Raw genomic sequence first — 22,118 nt, 5'->3', positions numbered from 1 at the left:
AACAAAGTAAATCATCAAGGAGCTAATTGACATTAATTTATTATTAACTCACAAGAATAGTAGCTGTTGAAAACTAATACCAGCTCAAGATAAGACACCCTTCCCTCCAAGCTGCAGAAGTTCCCAGCCATCTGCATGTGTTCGAGCTTTGCAGTTTTCTGTGATGGCCAAACTTCTCAGTAGAGTACAGTCTCAAAAATTTTAGCACACTCAAGTCACACTCATTTTAGTTTATGAATGTTAAATTTTATTTATGCTTTGTAACTCAGTAAAAACTAAAATATAGACTTGTATTTTATTCCTAAATAGAAACAAAGTATTTACATATTTAAAAAAAATTAATTCTGAGCCCATCCTGAGGTCTACCAGTGGGTTTAAAACATACTTTAAGAACAGGAAATTACTGGGGCCATCCTGGTGGTGTTGTGGTTCATGTGTTCCACTTTGGCAGCCCAGGGTTTGCAGGTTTGGATCCTGGGCATGGACCTAGCACCACTCATCCAGCTGTGCTGTGGCAGCATCTCACATAAAGTAGAGGAAGAATGGCACAGATGTTAGGTCAGCGACAATCTTCCACGAGCAAAAAGAGGAAGATTGGCAACAGTTGTTAGCTCAGGGCCAATCTTCCTCACCAAAAAAGAAAGAAAGGAAGAAAAAGAATAGGAAATTATTATGATATTTTTGTACAGGTAATTAAATTTCCATCAGTGGCATATATGCCTATGCAGAAGCTATTTGCTAAAATTCCTACAGCTTGCCTTTACTGGGTTAGTTGAGATATTATCAATTTAGTTTCCAAACCTCATTTTCTTTTAATGTCACCTTTCACTCTTCCCCCTCTTTCACTCTGCATTCACACTGCAGCATTTAATTCTCTAAATTTACTTCAAGCAAGTGCTGTAACTATCTGCTATTGCTATATTCAGTATAATAAAATCCAGTGGTTGTGTTAACCTAAGACTAGGTAGAAAGATTAATTTTAAATGTTTATTGTTTCACTCTTAAGATCTTTCTAGTTGAATACTAACTGAATATCTTGGAGGTTTTTGTTTGTTTCCTTTGAATACCCTTTCTTTAGAATTATTTAATTAGCATCTCGCTAAAGGAAAATAGCATTCATACTAAATGTTGCTGAGGGACCTGAACCAAACATAAATAATCATACCTGGGTTAGGAACTTAACCAGATACCCCCAGAACACATAAGTAAACAGACAAACAGGAGCTTCTTTTAGTATTAGGGTATTAAATGGAAGTTGTTTTGTTTTAGAGTGTTTTTTTTCCTTCTTTCTCTTTAGCAGAAAACAGAATCATTTTTTCTTAGGAAGTGTTATAATGTGTATGTGTCTTGGTATGGTTTTACATATATTAAACTAGTTATTTTTCAAAGTTATGAAATTAATAATAAAATAACCAGAAAGTACTTTCAAGATTTAAAGTCTTATGTTTATTTATGTTTACTTAGAATTGGTGCTTTGACTAGTTTTAGCATTCCTTTAACACATGGAAGCAGAGAAAGGGAAAATGTCTTAGTTTTTTTCTTTCTTTTTGTTTTAAAACCAGTGCCCAAACTGGACTGACTCCCTGGGTAGTGATCTCCCGGTACTCAGAGTAAAATCCGATTCTTTCCTTGGTCTGCAAGACTCTACATAAGCTAGCCCCTGCTTGCCTCTCCTACTGCTCACAGCCTCTTTGACCGTGTTCTGATGCTTGCATTTTTCCCTCCTCTTCCCTGCCAGCCTGTTTCTATCTTAGCATCTTTGTACTTGCTGTAACCTATGTCCAGAACAGACTTCCCCAGGTCCTCCTGTGGTTGTCTTTTTGATGTTTAGATCAAGACCACCTCCATAACACCCAGTGTAATACAGTCAGTCACTGTCATACCACTCTTTTTTGTTTTCTTACTGGTATTTGGGATTATTTCTTTATTAAATTGTTTCTTTTCTACCTCCTTACCCCCACTGTAGAGTGTAACTTCAAACTGGAATGTAAGGAGAAACTGTCTCTTTCATTGTATCCTTAAGATCTAAATTCCAGAACATCAGTTGATGATGGCACTCATTAAATAGTTGTTGAATTTATGAATTAGTTAATTGTTCCATCTATAAGTATTAATCATATTTTGAAGAATATCTTAAAGGACTTTTGGCGTATATATTTTGGGCTGAAAGTTGTCAGCATTTTAGTATTTCCATTTGATTAGTTTATCTTATTTTGCTGGTTATTAATAAGAAATAATAAGTGTTAATCTTAATATCTAGAATTACAATTTCGTTTTTGACAGGTTGACTTTGGCAGAATATCATGAACAGGAAGAAATTTTCAAACTTAGACTAGGACATCTCAAAAAGGTACGTGAAGTATATGCTGGATTTTTAGTTTGTTAGCAGAGGTTGTGGAGGGTTGTTATAAGTCTCTTATTGAAGAAGTCAAAACTTCAGAGAGAAAGATCCCAAATTAAAAGTTTTAGACAAAAAAGGAGGGGCATCAAGGTTGCATTTTTATGTGGAGTATATTAAAATAACGTTCCTTTACCTTGTGGCAACTTACAAACTTTGAGATGCTGATAATACCACGTCCCTGTAGTGGAGGAGTGACTCCTGGCCAGACCTCCAGGGTCTTAAGATTACTCTGTTTAAATACTATCTTTTTGTAAAAAATGCTTTATTTTTAAAATGAAATGTAAAACACCATATTGTTTGCATCCATTTTATAATAAATTGAAATAATTATAAATTAGTAACAAACTTGTTCCTTTGGCTTAACTTTAAAGCTGTTGAATACTTGATTAAATGTGTCAATTAAAATGAGTACATTGGCAAATTTAGAAGAGCCTAATCAGTCACAGTATAAAGTGATATAATTTAGAAATATGCTGCTATGTGTTATTATAGTGAATTTTTATAATGTATAGCTTTGTAACTTGTTTGTGAACTCAAATTATAATCAGTTTATTTTTTTTACAGTTCATATTTTTAGTTCAAACGATTTCAGAGAAATAGTAATAATAGAGTAAATTTTCCCCCTCAAAATGAAGTTATTAACAGATGTAAAGTTCTTTTTCTTTGACCCAGTTTTTTCTTCTGCTTTCTGCTTGTCACATTACTTAAAATTTTTTAATAGGCTGAATAGTAGCTAAAATAGAGTTAGTGAACTAATTGTAGATAGTAACTGTGAAGTTGTCTCCCTGGGGTAGGGTGAGGTAGGACAGAGAAGCTCATTCTGGTAGCAGATACGATCACACTGTATATAATATTTTGTTTATGGAATGCTATCAACATGCTTCAGACCCCTGCCATTTAATTACAGGGAACAGAAAAAAATTATAAATATTTTATATATATACAGTATATGTAATTTGCATTAGTGTTCTTTATAATACCATATTTGGCTATGTCCCTGCTTAGAACATTTTCCAGCTAAACTACTTGAACAGTAAATTCTAAAATGATTTATTCTGATTTTTAAGTTCTTCTGTTCTATTGTAATTATTGACTTTTCTCCTGCTCTTTGAGATATAGTAGACAACTTCAGTCTATTCTCTGTAACAGATGGAGATGTTAATGAGGTTATAGAAGGGAAGAGGGGATTTTGTAGTGGAGAATGAATACAAGTATGTGTGCCCATCTAAGCTGTTTTGATAATGATTTCGTAGAGATTTATGTTCGATGTCCCATATAAAGATTTATCAATTTTCTAACCAGTCTTTCATGATAATAGGACATTAAGTATATACTTAGTTATAATAAGTGTATATTTAGAGCTTTAACTGGAAGGTTATTTTCACATATAATAGTAAATTTTAAATTACTCTTTCTAATGATGAGATTTTATGTGTGTCTTATTTTATGAAAACCTGTTATATAAAATCTGAAATAATAAAGCATTTAAATTAGAAATTGGCTATTTGTATTATGAAAAATACTTCACTTTTTACAAGACTTTAGAAGAGGGTTTGTTTTTGGCTGGTTGGTGGTTGGTTGATTTTACAGCTTTCCTGGTACTTTGAAAATATTTGATTGCTCTGAAACACTTCCTGTTTCCTAAAGTGAGGAGTATACCTAAATGTCTAAATATTATATAAATAGTTGTAAGCTGTTCTAGAATACTACACCTTCTCTTCTAACCTCCATGTTATCCTCTTTCCCAGTGTTTGATTTCTCCATTTTTTGTATTTACTCATTCTTTCTAATAATTGTCCCCTCAATAATCTTTTTCTTATTTTGTTTTTTTTCAGCTTTTAGCAAATTTACTGAGCAGTTTTAGATTTCTAACTTTATCTTCTTCTTAACCAATTTATAACATTACTTTTCTTTGACCTCCATCATGGAATATTTTGGGAGAGTGGATGAACTAATAATGCTGAAACATACTCTCATGTCTTGAAATCTCACATTTTCTTCTGAGAGACTATTTTGGGTGAGAAGAATGAATGCATTATAAAAAAAAATTGCTAGTGCATACAGAGAACAAAATTGAGTAAGTAGTGTCACCTTAGAGCACAAATAAATAGCAGTTGTCTGCTTACCACTGGGTATTAATTTTGGGGTTGTACAATTAAAACATAATCATTAAGTTACATGTTTTAAAAATAGGTTATTTGGCATTCTAAAGCACAGTTGGAAAATAGGTCATTAAAAATAGGTCATTGTGTGTTCTGAAAATGAGGTAGAGTGGACATTTTAACACATAGAGAACAAGCTTGAGTTAAGAGAAAAGATGTTATCACCTCTGTCTTATTGGTTCCCTCTGCTCCTGGGTTTATTAAGCTGACATGAACTGTCCCCCAACTTGTTACTATATAGCTTCTACCATAGGCTGCATCTGATTGGTGAATATTTGATGTCCGTGTAACCCGCACAGGAATTAACCTGTGGTGTGTCAGCTTGGAGTTTAGATTTGGCACCCAGCATACTCTTGCATTAGCAAGGGTGACTCTCGCTCTCATTCTCCCTTTCATAAAAACTCTTAAAATTAAGCAGAATTATTAGATTAAATTTGTTGGCACTGAAGGAGAAAACTTCCTTCATTGAGGATGCCTATGCCATTTGGACATATGAGACTAGAAGGCCTATTTACATTTTCTTGAAATGGTTTATTTATGATGTGCATTGTATTGCATAAGGGTAATCATAATAACTGAATAAACTTAAATGTGAAAAAGTATATTTACCTTTGAATAAATTATAAAGTTCAGTTTATATTCTTTGCTATACTGTAATGTTAGAAATATAATAAATCCAAAGCTGTTAGTGTGATAGAGTAACAGAGTTAAGCAGAAACTTCTAAAAGTCCATGGCTAAAATAGTTAGATATTTCTGGTTACCACCAAATAGTAAATGTAAACTTACTTAAGGACTCATTGATTGTCTTCTGAAATTAGGAAAATCACTGCAATATCATCTTTTTAAAAATATATATATATATCAAGAATTATTTAGTATTTGTTGTTTTAGTTAGTTTATAAAACCATTGCTCACTCATTCACTAAGTGATTTATTTCCACACTGCCTGATAGAGGCATGATTCAAATTCCCATTTCAGGAGAATTACATAATATTACATTTTATGGACTTCGAAGTTTTAACCATTCTGGAGTGAACATCACTGTTAACTTTTTGAATGCCAAGATTTTCTTCTCTATGTGCTTTGTCTAAATTAACACAGCTAGTACCCAGCAAAGCCAAAACTTGAACCTTTTCTCACTCCTGTTTCAGTGGCAATACCCATATGCTTTATTTCTACAGTTCTTTTGTTGTAGATGGATAGAAAGTTGATTCCTTGTATTTAGAAGAATTAACTCACTTGTAGTTTTCTTTGCATCTCTCGGAGTAGTGAGGCTGTTTGCTTTTCATTTTTTCAGAAATGTGCTACTTCATTTACATTACAGACAGAGGAGAGCAGTTAAGTTTTTCTCACTCTCTTTCTCTCGCAAATTGTTTTCCTTGGGTATTCCGTAGTGACTCGTGTATCAGCTAAAATATTTATCATTAGCTAGTATATTGCTCTTTAAATTTATTTTTAAAGCTGAACAGAAAAAGCACATTTTTTAATAAAAAGTGTAAATACTCTCTAAAATAATTTTACCTTTTATATAGCTTAAGGATTTAACAGAGTAGAACAGAAAAGAACTATAAGAAAGTATATGGAGACCATACAAATTATTCATGAAACTCTTTTTTAAAAATAACTTTTTTGCTACTGGTAATTATGTACAAACTTCCCCAATTATCACATTAAAAGCTTGTCATTGCAATGGGAGTAACTTCTGTCTTTAAAAAGTTCTTCCTTTGAGGCAGAGCTACTAATTATCCCATTTTATGTACCTGTGTCACGTGTGGAGTTACAAAAACTACAAAGCATATACCAGTTAGCTTTTATAGTTGATCCTGTTTTGATACCAGTCTTTGGTAAATTCTAGTTAGGGGAAAGCAATTTATCTTCGTGATTTAAGGAGTTCTGCTGGGTTGTTACTTGTATAGTTCAGCTCATTATTCTAGAATTGAAGGAAACTACATAAATGTGCTTTCCATGGATTGCTACTAAATTAACACCAATAACTTAAAAAAAAATCCCTGAAAAACCGTCTTCCTTATAATAGAGTCTCTCTATAGTCATAATATTATTTAAAAGATAGAGGTTACCAATCATAATACCCCAAAATAATGAGGAAATAAGAATTTTGAAAATTTTCGGGACCAATAACTATGTCTTGCCACTGCTGTTGCTCAAGTTTGTGATGTGAACAGCATGTGGATATGTGTTGCTCTTTATTTTGTGGTCTTTAAGTTTTGTTGTCTTCTAGAATTTAAATATTTGATTAGTTGGGGAGAATGCATATAGGAGATTTGACATCTCAGTATAAATAGTATATTAGGGATTGGCTTTAATGTATGTGTTGAAGTGGGTGAGTGTGTGTGTGTGAGAGAGAGAGAGAGATTTATAAGCCTTCAATATAAGTGCCAGAAGTTTTTTGGAAAAACATAACCAACTTGTAATTGAAACAGGATTAGTCAAGAATCATCAGCACCAGCACAAATGTATCTTTGCAGACCGAAGGAATCAGCTAAACAATTTGCAGTCATCTCAATCTCTACTAAAACAAAAATCGCATCCAACATGCCACCTGACACCATTTCTTTCTCTCTTTCTCCTTTGCTCCTTGCGATGTGGCATTCATCTCTCCTTGTGCCTCCGTTCTGAAGAGATAACAGTATAGCAACAACTCTGCCACTGAAATCCTGTTCTCTGACCGATATTGGCACCTGCAAAGAGAAACAACCAGTAACAGGCAGCAGCAACATCAGTATTAATCTTCCATGATGAAATCTTTACAGGTCAAGAACAAGCACACAGCTCTTTTCTCACTCCTTCACAGTGGACCATGCAACTAGTTGAAATGGAAGACAATGGATTGTCTACAAGCCTTTTGAACAGTGGAGAATACAGGGCATTGGTTTTAGGTGAATTGACCCCTAAATATTCTTCAAGTTTGATATCTCCTTTGGTCTTTCTTTCTAGAATACCATTGTCATCTGATTTATCAAATCCTTTAGTATGACCACAAAGAATAAGTTTGCATATGTGACATTTCTTGTCACTTTAGGTTTGAAGAAAAATATGAAAATAATGAACAATATAATGCTAGAGGGCTTAATCTCTAAATTTGTGTGTTCACCTTTATATTTACGGCCATGACTAGAAGAAATCTTTTGGGAATTCTTCTCTCATTAAAAGCCAACCACACTGTACATTATGTTTCTCTAGAACATAATGCAAGATGCTGCTTGTGTAGGCAGTAGTTTTCAGTGGAAGTCTAGTGAAAATGCAGTGTACTACAAAGTGTCACAATTAAGCCCATGAAGAATGTTATGAGGTTCCTGACTTCTTGGCATGTGTGAGCAAGAAATGTGCCAAGAAGAGTGTTGGAATTCTAAAGTTGACATTTTGTCCTTACTGCTGCTTCTCATTTAAAAATGAATAGTATTCTGTAAAAGATGACTGTGCTGAGAGAACATGGAACTGGCTATAGATAGGACAGCTCCCAGTGTTTATATTCTACCTCCTACTCTCATTATGGACCTACAAACATATTCCTGGTTATGTGTTTCCCCATTTATAATCATACATCTTGACTTGGTAGGAGATAATATTCAGTTACCAAAATGAAAATTTAGAGATAAAAATGTATTTTACTCCTGTGGTGTTTAATATTAATCCAGTTGTGTAGGCAACGGAATTTTAAAAATTTTGGAATGATCTTAGAAGTCATGTTAGCCGTTGATTAGAGCAGGGTTTAATTCAGGTTTGTAACTTCAGTCTACAGATCACTGTTCCACACACACAAAAAAGAGAGAGAGAGAAACCAATTGGTTGGCCACTGGCCCTTCCCAGTCAGAACTCCAGGCCATTTATATGCATATGCATAAAGAGAGTCTAGAAGATAAATCTTTTCATACTTAAAAAAAATCTGTGGAATCCACCAAAATCCTGAAAGAGGTTAGAAAGAAGCAGAAGGCTGGGAGAAGGGCTCCAAAGTACTGTGGTAATGCATTTGATGTGCTGGGGCTTGGTGTCAGCACCTTGACTGGCGTTTAACATCAAGGAATTTCACCTCCCTAATACAGCAGCTGTAATTGCTTTTTCAAGAAGTGTACTAAATAGTTAAATTTTACCAATCACTTGAATTGTTAATTATTTGCTGCTGGGAAGGTAGGGTTTTCTTACGTTTATATAGAATAGGGGAACTGACAGAACCAAAACCTGCCCATTTTGACAGTTATTCCCAATTAGGGGTTTTAATGCATGTATTTATGCATTTGAAAAGAGAATAAAACACCACCTCCACCCCCACCCCCCAAAAAAGAAGGAAATGAAGTGCAGAGAGAGAACAACATTCAGGTTCTAGAATAATTATCTAAGCCCGTTAAACACACCTGAGGTAGGTAAGTAGGCTCCCATCAGTGCTAGCCAGCTCAGTGACTGGGGATGGGAGTGGAGGGAACATTTATATAGTTAGGAAAGAAACAACCCCCCACCTCCAAATTTCATAATTTTAGTCTCTTCCCCTCCTCTTACTCCACTCCTCAATCTGTGCAATCATACTCTAGCAAAAATGGGATTATGGGCAGTAGTTTCAAAACTCATCTCTAAATTCAGACCTGCTTTGTCTAGGTGGTCTTTTTGTTTGTTTGTTGATTGGTTCATATTTCCAATGGTTCATTTCTCTCTTATCTGTATTTAAGATATGTAAAGGCATATAATAGAAATAATCTGGGGATGTAGAATAAGGATAAATTTGAAGTAAATTGATAATAATTTTTTCCTTAATTCTTTTTCTCTGTACTGCCCTTTTTTTCCATTAGCTTTTAATAGGGCCTTTTGTTAATTTTGCCTTTCACTTTCCTGGTGATAAACTTTTTAAATGGCATTAGAAATAGTTTATGAAATTACAATTTAAATTGAGGACCTGGAGATACTAACTTTTGAGGGATTAATATTGTTCATATTACTAAAATGAATTTGGTGTTAAACTTTTTGAAACCTTATTCTGAGCTAGTTTTCCTAGACCAAGAAATGTTGTTATGGTGCTGCTGAATAGACTGTTCAAAGTGATAGGCTTTTCTCTGCTTCCACCATCTTCATAATATACCACACAGAATTTCTTTTCTTTTACCAACCCCATTGATTATCGATCGAGCTGAGAATGATGTATCAAAATACTTTCTATCTTATCTTGGCTTTATTAGAAAGGCAGCTCTTCGAAATTGAGTTGTTTTGTGGGGATGACATGTAACATACATTCAAGATTTGCTAAAGAAGTTTAAGCTAGTATGTTTAATTTTTTCAGGAAATCTATCAGTTTTACATGAGAAAATGCTTTTTATAACTTCAAGCTTTACAGGTTTGGTTCCTACACACCCCACCTTTCTTTGAACAATTGCCCTTTTAAAAATTGTCATTATAGGAAATGCTCAAAAATATCCCGCATCTGCCTACCGTTTTTAACCTGGTGTTTTTATGGAGATTCTACATTACTGTGACTGACTTTTGGCTTAAAATGTTGAGCCAAGGGGATATTAAGTTGCCAGAAGAGACTGATTACAAATAGAAAGCATTAAGTTGCTGTGGAATTTACCTTTCATAGAAATTTTTAAAAGTTAAAAATTGTGGAAGCTGGTGTTTTGAAGGTTACTTAAACAATGAGACAATATTGAGGTCTTTTGTGGTATACATGCATGACTTTTTTTTATGTAAGTAAAATATTAGAGTTTCTTTTAAAATAGTCTTTAAATCGCTGTAGTGTGTACTGTTCATTTGCCCATTGCTGTATCTTTTTGTTTAAACAGAAAAGAGCCATGTCCTTTTATTGTCTGATCACTAAGCCTACCTCTCTTTTTCATACAACCTATTCTCACTCATGTCCTTTCGACACTGTAATAGCCTACAGAGACTGGTTCTTTTCCAGAGATGCTGTTTGTTTCCTCGTTTCTTCTAGACCTTCTCTGCTTTAACTGCTCAGCTAGTGGATGACTTGAGGATTGAAACTTGGTATTCTTACTAAGCACGATCTAGCTGGTTCCATTGTCTCTCTTTTATTTTAGTAATCTGGTCTAGCTTTGCCATGCATTTGAGGATTCCATTCTATAATGAATTCAGGTCAGTTCTAAGCCCAAGTCATCCTTGCTTCTCCTGAGCCCTCTGAAAACAAGTGATTCTGAGGATGGCCCAGAGGTTAATGTCAGTCTTAAGCAAGGAGAGTGAGCCTACAGGGTAGATCTCTGGAAATGATCTGCAGTAAAGATAAATTAGTTGCTGAGACTACTGTATTCTAGACTATCGTACCCTGGAGCCAGATCAGAACTGGGCCTTGCTCCTTTCTGTAAGGAGAGGGTACTAGGCAGTATTGCCCTGGTGTTTGCCTCAAGTATGTGCATTAAACTGCTCGGGCTGCCATCACAAAATACCATAGACTGGGTGGCTAAAACAACAGAAATTTGTTTTCTCACAGTTCTGAAGTCTGGAAGTCCAAGATCAAGGCCTGGCAGGGTTCATTTCTGGTGAGGCTCTTCTACTGGCTTGTAGACGGCTGCCTTCTCAAGTCCTCACCTGGCCGTTTCTCTGAGCTCTCACAAAGAAGGGACAGGGTGGTAGAGAGAGTTCTCTCTCTCTTCCTCCTTATAAAGCCACTAATCCCATCATGAGGGTCCCACCCTCTGGAGCTCATCTAACTCTAATTACCTCTCAAAGGCCCCATTTCCAAATACCATCCCTTTGGGGTTTAGGGTTTACACATACGAATTTTGGAGAAATACAAACCTTCAGTCCATAGTACCATGTATACTTTTTCTCAGTGGAATTTGAGAAAAATTACTTAGACTTCCAGAATTATCTTTCCCCCAGAAGTGTGTCTCTTTGTTTTAAGGTCTAAGATATTGTGGAAGAAATGTTAAATTATAATATGGAAAATGTAAATATATTTCACTGACTGTAGAGGATTTGCGTCTACTGTGTATAAGACATGGATGTAGTTCCTTCCCTTGACATTTCCTCTTAAATACCTAGGATCCAGCTTTCTTTCCCCTAGTACTTCTGACATTTTGGGTTTTCCGGTAAACTTTACAATTCAAACTGAATGAATCTTGCCTGTGCTTTTTTGTATCATGAGATTTTATGGGACATATTTGTCATGTTTTATAGAGGGGGGAAAAAAGCTTGCTTAACTGACACATACATTTTACTATCTTTTATAAGTATTTTGTGATATTGGTTACTGCCATTGTATAGACATCTGAAGATTACCAAAAATTATAAAACAAATGTAATTGTATGTATCAACAATCTAGTTGAATCTCATATTTATGACTCTAGTAAAATTTAAGTTTTATAAATTAACTTTTGAAATAGTATCCCCATACCACAATTTCAAATGAACATTAAAGCAAGTATTTCACCTGATATTCCAATATGTATTTCACAGTTTTATCGGATTATTTAAAATCCACCAGCCTACCAAGTGTTTAGTAGCTTCCTACATGTGTGAGAACCAAATTAATGGCAAATTTTAAGGCAGCAAACGTTAGTAACGTGAAGAGAAAAAGTTACCGCTTTCTGTGTTCTGTGGTATAAATGAATTTGAATTTCTTCATACTCATAGGTATACCTATATGGCCAGTTTCTTATTCTGCTTTCTATCTCTAACTTAGGACAACTAAATGTGGTTTGGGTTTATTGTTCAAAAGCTTTTTAATATATTTCCTTTCCTTATAATGAATCTTTATTTAATCCCCTAGGCTACTACCTCCCTTGTTTTTTTTTTCATTACAATTAGAAATATTTGTGACTGAAGCTATATGAAGTGAGGAATTTCAGATAAAGTAAGACAATCTATTTAGTGTATCTATTTTAGAAACATCTCCCCGAAATTCTAGAAAGCTTTATCTTCATTTAACTTTACTTTGAAAGTTTCTATTTATCATCTACATTAAATCTCTTTGCATCAAGTAGTGGTTGAGTTTCATTTTAAAATAATTAAAATAATCTTAAGGATCAGGTGGAATACAAACAACATACTTAGATTTAGTTTTTTAATCTGTGAACGTTCATTTTTCTGTATAATGCTTAGAATATTCCTTTCAGTTTAAGCCTTAGATAAAGGTGTAATAGACCATACCTCTGTTAACTGCTTTGGAATGAAATAATATTTATATTTTCAAAGTGAATTTTGGAATTATTAATTTTTTGAGATAAAGGATTTTTTAGAATATCAGAAGATAAATCGTGAAAAGAGAAGGAGCTAATGAAATCCAGAAATATTTAAGTGCAAAATTCAGAAATAACCTCTATTCTATGTGATATAGATTTATAATGGTAGTCGGTTCACATTGAGGCCAAGGCAATCTGTATTTGTTCATTTACTCAACAAATATCTATCCAAAAATATTATAAAATTGGGCATTTCTAGAACTCTCCATTGAAATTTGGTATATTCTTCTTCGTCTTTTAAGTAGATAACTCAAATTTATAGTGACAAATCAAAGAGATGTACATGTGTAATGGGTGATTATGTTTGGTTGTTTGGTTGTCTAGTTTTTAAAAATGTTCTAAAAATTGTACATTTTGAAACATGAAAAATATTTATCAACATTTTTATGTTAAATTTTAAAGTAAATTTCCTTAGGATTTGCCTAGATCTGCTCTAATAACTAAGGATCTGGACAGCTACCCATAAAAATTTTGTTTTAGAGTCTTTTTAAGGTTCTAGGGGTATTTATTTAAAGTGAGTGGTCAGGTTGTGTGTGCGTTTGTGTATTCTAGATATTGTAGGGTCTAGGAATAATCAGTGGTTTTGTCTTCTTCCTTTCTTCCTCTTTTACTATTGTAAAATATCTTCATTTCATTTGTTTTGTACTAGTAAATTATTCCCTCTTAAATTAAAATTTAGATGTACCAGAAATAAAACTTTCAGCTCATTTTGTGTTATAACTCAGTTTTAGACTACCTTGCAGTCATTTTCGGTTTAGACATTATAAAAATAGATTTCTTGTAGTACAAAATAAAACTCAGCATCTCATTAGATACAGATTTTTATGTGTAGGATAGTTTCTTGAAATAGGCTTTGCCTTGTCTCTTTCCATCTTTCAGGCATTGAAAAGAGCAATTTGGTCTTTTAACTCAGTGGTACTTTATAATACACTGTTCTTGCTGTCACTGTAAAAAAATTGATGCATGGATAAAAATATCTTTTTTATATCGCAAATAAATTGAGCTTGTTATAGTCCCCTCTCTTCATTTTCAGGAAGAGGCAGAAATCCAGGCAGAACTTGAACGTTTGGAAAGAGTTAGAAATCTTCACATTCGAGAGCTCAAAAGAATTAATAATGAAGATAATTCGCAGTAAGTCATTATTTGTATTTCACAGTTTTACATGATAAAAGTTTTTTCTCCCCTGTGGAGAGCATAAACATGATATTTCCTTCTTGGGGGCATACTCATCACACTTAGAAAAAGATCCAGAGTCTGTCCCATGGCTCAAAAGGCCTCGTATGATCTGGTCTCTGGCCATCTCACCCATCTCTCATCTTCCCCTCACTTATATGTCGTAGACTTACTGGCCCCCTCAAACATGTGTAGCATGTTCTCATCTCAAGGCTTTTGTGCTTGCCGTTTCCTTTGCCTAAAATGTTCCTCCTCCACATGTCTGAGTGGCTTACTCCTCGTTTCATTCCAAATGGTCATTTGAGAGGATGTCCCTAGGCCACCCTATCTAAAATATGAGTCCTTGCCTCACTTCATTCCCTCTCTCAGTATGCTTACAATCATAGCATTTATCACTATTTGGAATTATAAATTTATTTTTCAGTTATTTATTATCTGTCTCTTCCCACTTGAATGTAAGCTCCATGAGAGCAAGGACTTAGTTTTGTTCTTGCTGTATTGCCAGAGCGTAGGCTAGTGCCTAGCATGTGGTAGGTATGCAATAAATGTACATTGACTGAGTGCCACACTTAATATTGCAGTAGTGAAGGAGAAATTATTTCAACTAAAGGGATTTCAGTGAGCCATGTATCCAGCATTATGCAAAAATTGGAGAAGAAATAGAAAAGAAGTTATAGTCTATGTCCTTAATCCCTGGTTATCAAAAGGAGTGCCATAGATATTAAATGCTAAAGGAATTCAGAGAAGAGAAAATACCTGTGGACTGGTGGGAGCTTTATGAGAAATTAAGATAGAAATTAAGCAAGGCACTACTTGGATTTAATCAATGTGGAGGAGAGGAAGGTTTCTTTTTACACTTTAAGACTTGTAATTTAAAGCTTCATGATCTGAGTGTCAGAATTAGTGCTGACCAATTTCTGCTGTGAATGTAAATAATCTTGCTTAAAGGAAGGCATCTTCATGATCATTTGAGTATGAGTAATTCATAAACAAACAGATCATTCCAATGTATAAGGTGAATGAAATAATATAGTTATGGAATAACCTAAATTGTACCAGATGAAAATTCTAACAAAGCGGATAGGGCAAAGCTAATTTACAATTGGCTGTTCTGAAAATTGTGTTCAAGTTTGTTTTGTGGATATGTCTTAGTCTACTTGATGAAAATTAAGTGAATTGTTACAGTTTTACATTTATCTTTAAAACTAAGCAGAATTCTCTATTATTTACAAGTTCTTCAAGAAAAAATTATCGAAGCAATAGTAAATTGATTTTAAATAAAATAATAAAATAGTGCATCTGGAATTACAAAGCTATGATTGACTTTTTTTTTTTCAATTCCAAGAGTGCCACATTTTTCTTCTAAGTCCTCACGTATATTTGCTGTTTACTTTGGGCAGGTTACTTAACCCTTCTGTGCAGTAGCGCCCTCATCTGTAAAACAGAGGTAGTGTCAGGGTCTACTTCATAGAGTTGGTTGAGAACTAAATGAGTTAATATATGTGAGTGCTCAATATATAGCAGGCACAATAAACGTTAAATAGTAGTAGTATCATCTGTGAGTGATTCTTTATTAAGTTTTTTAAAAAGCTTTCCTTTTTTAATTGAACATTAAAATTTTATTTATAGACATCCAAAGATAGTAAAATTTATTCATGGATGAAGGCCAATTTATAAATATAATTATTTTTAATCATATGTCAATACTATAAAGTCTTGATTGACCATAAACTCCAATATAAAAGTGTATTTTTCCAAGGGAAGTAATTCCTGCTGAGTAGACACAGGATTTCATAAAGCTCTTGGCAACACAGTTGTTGGTAGGTCTTTATCAGAGGCTGTAACTGGTCACTGAACCTGAATATTCAGCTATAAATGTTAAGCTTTGTGAACACCAAAGCATTAAGATGAGTGATAGTCATTCAGGTAGAGAAAGAAAAGAAGTATGCAGCAGAATTCAAAGTTAGGAGTAGAGTAACTGAGAAAGAAATAGCTAGGAGTAGAATAAGAGAGTGGGACTTTATTGTGGAAGGAACGTTTTTGTGTGTGTTTTCATATGCCTGAGTGTTTTTTCCCCCACCCTGAAGGTTCAAGGATCACCCAACGTTAAATGAAAGATATTTATTACTTCATCTGCTTGGTAGAGGTGGCTTTAGTGAAGTATATAAGGTAATGTAAATTTTTTTCTGTTCTTCACACTAATATAGCAAAGATACAGGAGTATGTGGTTAAGAAATACTTGTCTCTTATTTGTTGCTTTTAGAATTTTTTTGACTAATTTTATGTTTGACTCTTACTACAAAAAAAGAGTCTGGTGACTTATGTTGTCTTATCTCAAGAGTGTAAAGACTATACTTGCACCTGCACAGTCCCTCTGATATTTGGCACCTAGTTACCAACAGCCATTAGGATTAAAATAGGGAGATGGCCATTTAAAACAGTACATTTATGGAAAGATTGTATCCTTTAATTTAAACATGTGTCAGAAGTCTTACGTGTCCTGAATTTACCCAAATTTCTACTTATTTTAAGGCCAGTGTTTCTCAAATGCGTCCTATAAATGTCAAAATTTTTACTCATCATGTTCAATGTTTTATACCTTACTTTTTTTTGCTTTACCTTGTATCTTTCTGCCCAGCCTTTAAATATTGTAGTTCCTAAGGTCTCTTATTCTCTATTCTGTATTCTCCTTTTCCAGTATATCCCCTCCCATTCTCTGAGTTACCGTCTATAGGATTTCACCCCCAGATATGTATCTCTAGCCCACACTTCCCTTCTGAGCTCCTGAGGTGAATGACCGTATTCACCTTATGTGAATAGACCTTCTTCAGCACTGCAAAGTCAGCGTCTGAAATGGAAGTTATCTTCCTCTTCTCCGAAATCCCTTCTTCTAACACTGCTCCCTACTTCAAAACAAAGCATTTCTATTCACCTGCCCAGTCCCACAAGTGGAAAACATAAAAGCCATCCTTCACTCCACATTTCCTTTAAGTCACTTCCCCCAACATATAACCAGTTGCTGATGCCTGCTGTGATTAATTAATGTCATTAAGCTCTCCTAAATCCCGCAATGACTCTCTCTCTCTCTCTCTCTCTCTCTCTCTCTCTCTCTCTCTCTTATGTTCAAGGCCTCATTGTCTCTTGTTTGTGTTGCTTCCTGAGCCTCCTAGCTGATCACTTTCCTTTGGGCATTGAGTTTCTCCAGTTCATTTGTGTATGCTGCCGCTAGAGTGGCCTTTTTATAAAATGCAGTCTGATCATCTCACTCCCTTGTTTATAAGCTCTAGTGGCTTCCCATTTGCTCTTAGTTAGGATGAAGTCATATTGAAGGTCTTACTCTCACCTTAACCTTAATTCCTGTAGAAGGCTTCCCTATTGGTCCGCCCTTTTATAGGCTCCCTGTGACATTTTGTGCTTCATTATGTGTTGGTGTAGTTAGTGGTTAAGAGTGTGGGTTCTGAAGCCAGATAGGCTGGGTTTGAATCTTGACTAATTCTGACTGCTACTTACTAACTGTATAAACTTGGGATTATTACTCAACATCCTCACTGTCTTCATCTGGGAATAAAAACATACCTACCTCATGGGACTGTTGTAATGATTAAGTGAGCTATCACCGGTAAATCACATAGAACAGTGGTGCTTAAGTAAATGTAAGTTCATCAGATGATTATTTGAAGTCCTCACTGTTCACTTAGACAAGCACCTGTACCTTCTTGGTTTTCTGAAGACAGCCTGGATTCTAGTTCTGACTCTGGAAAAAGTTATGGGATTTGGATTCAGAGGACTTTATTTCTGATCTTGGTTCAACCATGAACTATTTTTTGTTTTTGTTTTAACTTGGACAAGCATTAAGCATCATGGGCCTCTCCTTCCTCACCCATCAGGAGTGATCTGTGAGCTCTCTTCCAGTTCCTATTTCTCTGATTCTAATGGTAGTTCGTCCTCAAGCATTTAATGCTTGAAGTAGGCTTACCCAGGCCACAAGGTAGAAAAGACAATCATAATAGCTCACTCTGGATCTAAAAATCACCAGAAGTACAGTTAGCTTACACTAGCTCAGCCTAAAAGGTGCCCAGCTTCTGAGCCTACTAATGGCTTTCATGACAACCTTCTGCCATGACCCAATAGTATTTCCACTGTTTTTAGCCCCATAAATAGAGCTAAAAGGGGCTTTTCTTTTTGAAGCAAGGGCTTATGTAGAAATTAGAAAATGCAGATTGGGGTCTAATGACTTGAGCCATCAATACTGACCTAAATACTAACAGCAGTTCCCTCCAGCCCCTTCAAAGTCCTTTCAAGTTTGTCAAGTCCACTGGGAAACACACAAAGCAACATGTTGTAAAAATATAGACTTTTATCTGTACCAAGGTGGAAAATAGTGAATCAGTTGCTCAGTGATTACCGTATTAGCCTTATGGGAAGGTATACTTTACTCACCTAATCTTGGGAGAAAGATGTGTCTTATCTAATTATTATAATCAATATGCACTGATAATAACTTTTTATTAGCAGTATACTTACAATTTTATTTTCTTCTACTATCCTTTATTACAACTGCCTTTGAATTTTATCCTGAACTTCTTTTATTTTTGTTCTTTTCTATTTCTTTAAATTTAACTTTTAATAATTATTTAATTAGCTAATGTTTATTGGATAGTTAGTATGTATCATGTATTATTCTAAACACTTTATATGTTTCACCTCATTTAATTCTTTGAACAACCCAAACTTTATGAATGAGACTGAGAGAGAGTATTAGCACAAAGTCATGCAGCTAAGTTCATTTAATTCTAAAGTGAATATCCTTAATTACTGCATCCTATGTTATTTCTGATCTCACGCATTTATAATTTTGTGACAAACAGTTTCCCCCTACTACTTATTTTTAGGTTAAATTGATGGGAGAGTGGGGCCTGGGGACTTTCTTTCTAATAAATATGTAAGCTTTTAATTTTAAGTGTTTTGTTAAAGGGGCACCTTTCTATGTAAATTACAGTGGAACCTAAATTTTTAAATCTCTCTTTAATGATATGCAGTGTTTTTTTCTTAAAAAAATTATGTCATCTGAAGCCTTAAAATAATACTGATCAGTCTTTATTTTTTTATTTAGAAAATAGGCTGGTGATTTGAACAAATCAGTATAAAACCTTTTGTTGAGACAATTAGGGAAAATTGAAGATAAGTTAGGTATTAGATGAGATTAAGGTGTGATGTAATTAGGTGCGAATGATATATGGTTAATGCTTACTTTTGTTTGAACAGTTTCATAATCAAAGTTGATATTTTTTTTTTTTTACAGTTGGGAAATGGTTAGGAACTTGCTAATTTTCAAAGAAGTGAAAAAAGTGGAGAGTTGCTAGGTAAAGGTAGAGAAAAAAGTTGCTTTATCCAATCCACAAAAAAGCATTACAGCCATCTGTTTTCCTGGCTGCTTACTGCTACTGCCAAGTACAGAGGACCAGGTCCATATTAAAACCAAGTAATAGTTTTATTGTTTTATCTTGATTCAGTATATTGACATTTATAAAATTTGAATGTGAAAATTCACATTAAGGTTCTCTTTGATTTAGCACCATGGAATTTGTATTTTGTTTCTGATAATAAATGTGTCATTGAACTATATATAATCTTAGCAGAGATAGATGCTCACCAAAAATTGTACTGTATATTCTAATTCTATAATATTGCAAAAATTATCACCAAAATTTTTTTTAAAAATCGCTTCAGCTGTTCACTTGGTCTTTGGTCCTAACTTTTCTATGCCTTGATTCATAGGCTTTTGACCTTTATGAACAAAGATATGCTGCTGTGAAGATCCATCAGCTTAATAAAAGCTGGAGGGATGAGAAGAAGGAAAACTACCACAAGTAAACATTAATACTTTATAGTTTTTATCAATTGAAAATATATGTGATGGTCGTGGAAAATTAATATACTGTCTCTTCCCGTAGACATGCCTGCAGAGAGTACAGAATACACAAAGAACTGGATCACCCCAGAATAGTTAAACTCTATGATTATTTCTCCTTGGATACAGATACGTAAGTGAATATAGGGATTTAGTTTTTAAGAAAAAATACAGTTGCTTTTGCTTTCCCTATTCTGTAATGATATTAGTACTTGTCATTTCTCATTGTGATTCTGAATTATTGGATAATATTTTGTCTAATGTTTTTCTCTTCTCCACTGCAGGTTTTGTACAGTGTTAGAATACTGTGAAGGCAATGACTTGGATTTCTATCTGAAGCAACATAAATTAATGTCAGAGAAAGAAGCTAGGTCTATTGTAATGCAAATTGTAAATGCACTAAGATATCTCAATGAAATCAAACCACCTATTATACATTATGATCTTAAGCCAGGTAATTAATAAAATATGTCCAAATAATTTTTTAAGCACTAAAGAATATAGTTTTTAAAAGTCATATTTACTATCTGAAAACATGCTTTTCAGTTTAGTTTTTGAAAGTCAGTGGAAAACTAGTAGAATTTAAAGTCTTTTTATTATATGACCGCATTTTAAAATTACATTTTAAGTGTATACTTTAATTATATTTAAGATTTTAAAATATGTATTTTAAATATATATAATTCCCAAAAGTCAGCTTAAGTGGTAAAGATAATGTTTTTCATTTCTGTATCATTAAAGGAACTGTATGTTTTGTTCTTAGGAAACATCCTTCTGGTAGATGGAACAGCATGTGGAGAAATCAAAATCACTGATTTCGGTCTGTCCAAGATTATGGATGATGATAGCTATGGTGTAGATGGAATGGATCTAACTTCCCAAGGGGCAGGCACTTACTGGTAAATGTATTATTAAAAATATCAAAATGTCTAAATTAATGCCCAGTCTTTTTATGAGAGTTTAATTTTCATTTTTATTACCTTTGAGATTACTGTGGTAAGAGTTGTGATATGAAGTCTCTGAGTCAAGAGGGAGACTAAGTCAGTCCTCTTTTCTCATCTCCTCTTAACTGTAAACATCAGCAAACTGGAGGGAGAATGACTTGGCCTTAGCAAGTGACTTCAGTACCTACCAGCCAGAAACTCCTGACATGGAGAATTAATGGATTTTCTTCTATAATGTTAGTGACATTTATCATGAATAAAAATACTTATATAAATACAATATCTTAGCTATTACAAGCAATAGCCATAATCATCAAGCCCTCTTTGTAGACGTTTCTGCTTACAGTTTTTGTTGGAGATGAATGTTTTGTTGATCAAGGATGGAAGAGAAATTTGGCATATTCTTGGTCTTCAGACTTGACTCTCAAAAATTCCTTTTAATGACTTCGGACATGTAAATACAAATTTAGATAGAACCATAGATTCACAGATATAAGTCTAAATGAATGTCATTCCCTCCAGAGTACCTAGGTGCTGATAAAAATTATTTCAGTGTGAATTTTCAAATTTACTGTTAAATTTACCAAAGTGAAGTAGCATAGACTATAAAATTACAAAACAAACGCAGTTTTCAGAATAAATTAGTTTAGCAAAAGGGGTAAAATTTTAATTGTAAGAGAGATAACTGTACTCAGCTTCAGTGAACAATATAATGGCTAGAAACATAAATGTGACATGAGGGTTTCTGGAACAGTCTGCACACAGTTAGCCTGAGCACATAATAACCGGTTCCATAAGATGTCGCAGATCTGTGTGGACTTTACCTTTCATGAATAGGGATTAGTCACGTTCATGTATTCTTTTAAAACCATTTTAAAGTTTCAAATTCTGCTTATGGCACTTTCTAGGAATGCGAATAAGATAATATGTCATGGATTTTTTTTTTTTCACATTTAAAGAAAATTATCATTCAAACTAGTAAACCCCGAAAGTATCCTCAATCAGTAGTCTTGAGACTTTTTCCTTTTAGCAACAAGGCTCCTTTTTTCACAAGAAAATCTTAGAATCCTAAAAAATAAAACCAACAAAAACAAAGCTTCTTGGTAGAACCCGTGGTCCTCTGGAACAGTATGGAAAACTCCCCCTGTGTCGTTTCCCTCTCACTCTGGCTTCGCTAGTGTAGGGCAGGGCAAGGAAGTTTCCCTCTGACAGCTGGGCATGAGACAGGAAACCTTATATTTAGAGGGCTGTATAGGAAGGAGGATATAGTTGTGGCATTTCCATGTAGGAACCTGGGCTGTATTTCCCGTAGAAACAGCATTCCAA

The 22,118-nt window shown here is 34.2% G+C and overlaps 1 protein-coding gene and 1 long non-coding RNA gene across 3 annotated transcripts in view; one reads left to right on the top strand and one right to left on the bottom strand.

Annotated features, from left to right (window-relative positions):
- The window catches only part of TLK1 (tousled like kinase 1), a 141,211-nt gene that overhangs the window by 105,013 nt on the left and 14,080 nt on the right, over nt 1–22,118 (top strand). For both annotated transcript variants that reach the window (XM_023623113.2, XM_023623112.2), the window contains 7 exons: nt 2,284–2,350; nt 13,798–13,895; nt 16,025–16,106; nt 19,716–19,807; nt 19,892–19,981; nt 20,133–20,302; nt 20,612–20,747. In XM_023623113.2, coding sequence (XP_023478881.1) covers nt 2,284–2,350; nt 13,798–13,895; nt 16,025–16,106; nt 19,716–19,807; nt 19,892–19,981; nt 20,133–20,302; nt 20,612–20,747 — 735 coding nt within the window. The remainder of the gene's footprint in view (nt 1–2,283; nt 2,351–13,797; nt 13,896–16,024; nt 16,107–19,715; nt 19,808–19,891; nt 19,982–20,132; nt 20,303–20,611; nt 20,748–22,118) is intronic.
- On the bottom strand, nt 6,956–21,326 carry LOC138918663 (uncharacterized). The gene is made up of 2 exons (XR_011428266.1): nt 21,137–21,326; nt 6,956–7,264 (listed from the first exon to the last, which is right to left on the bottom strand). It is a non-coding gene; the product is annotated as an uncharacterized lncRNA (long non-coding RNA).

This window comes from Equus caballus, chromosome 18 (assembly GCF_041296265.1).
Source record: "Equus caballus isolate H_3958 breed thoroughbred chromosome 18, TB-T2T, whole genome shotgun sequence".
Classification (NCBI taxonomy): Eukaryota; Metazoa; Chordata; class Mammalia; order Perissodactyla; family Equidae; genus Equus; species Equus caballus.
This window is presented reverse-complemented; position numbering and strand designations above follow the sequence as displayed.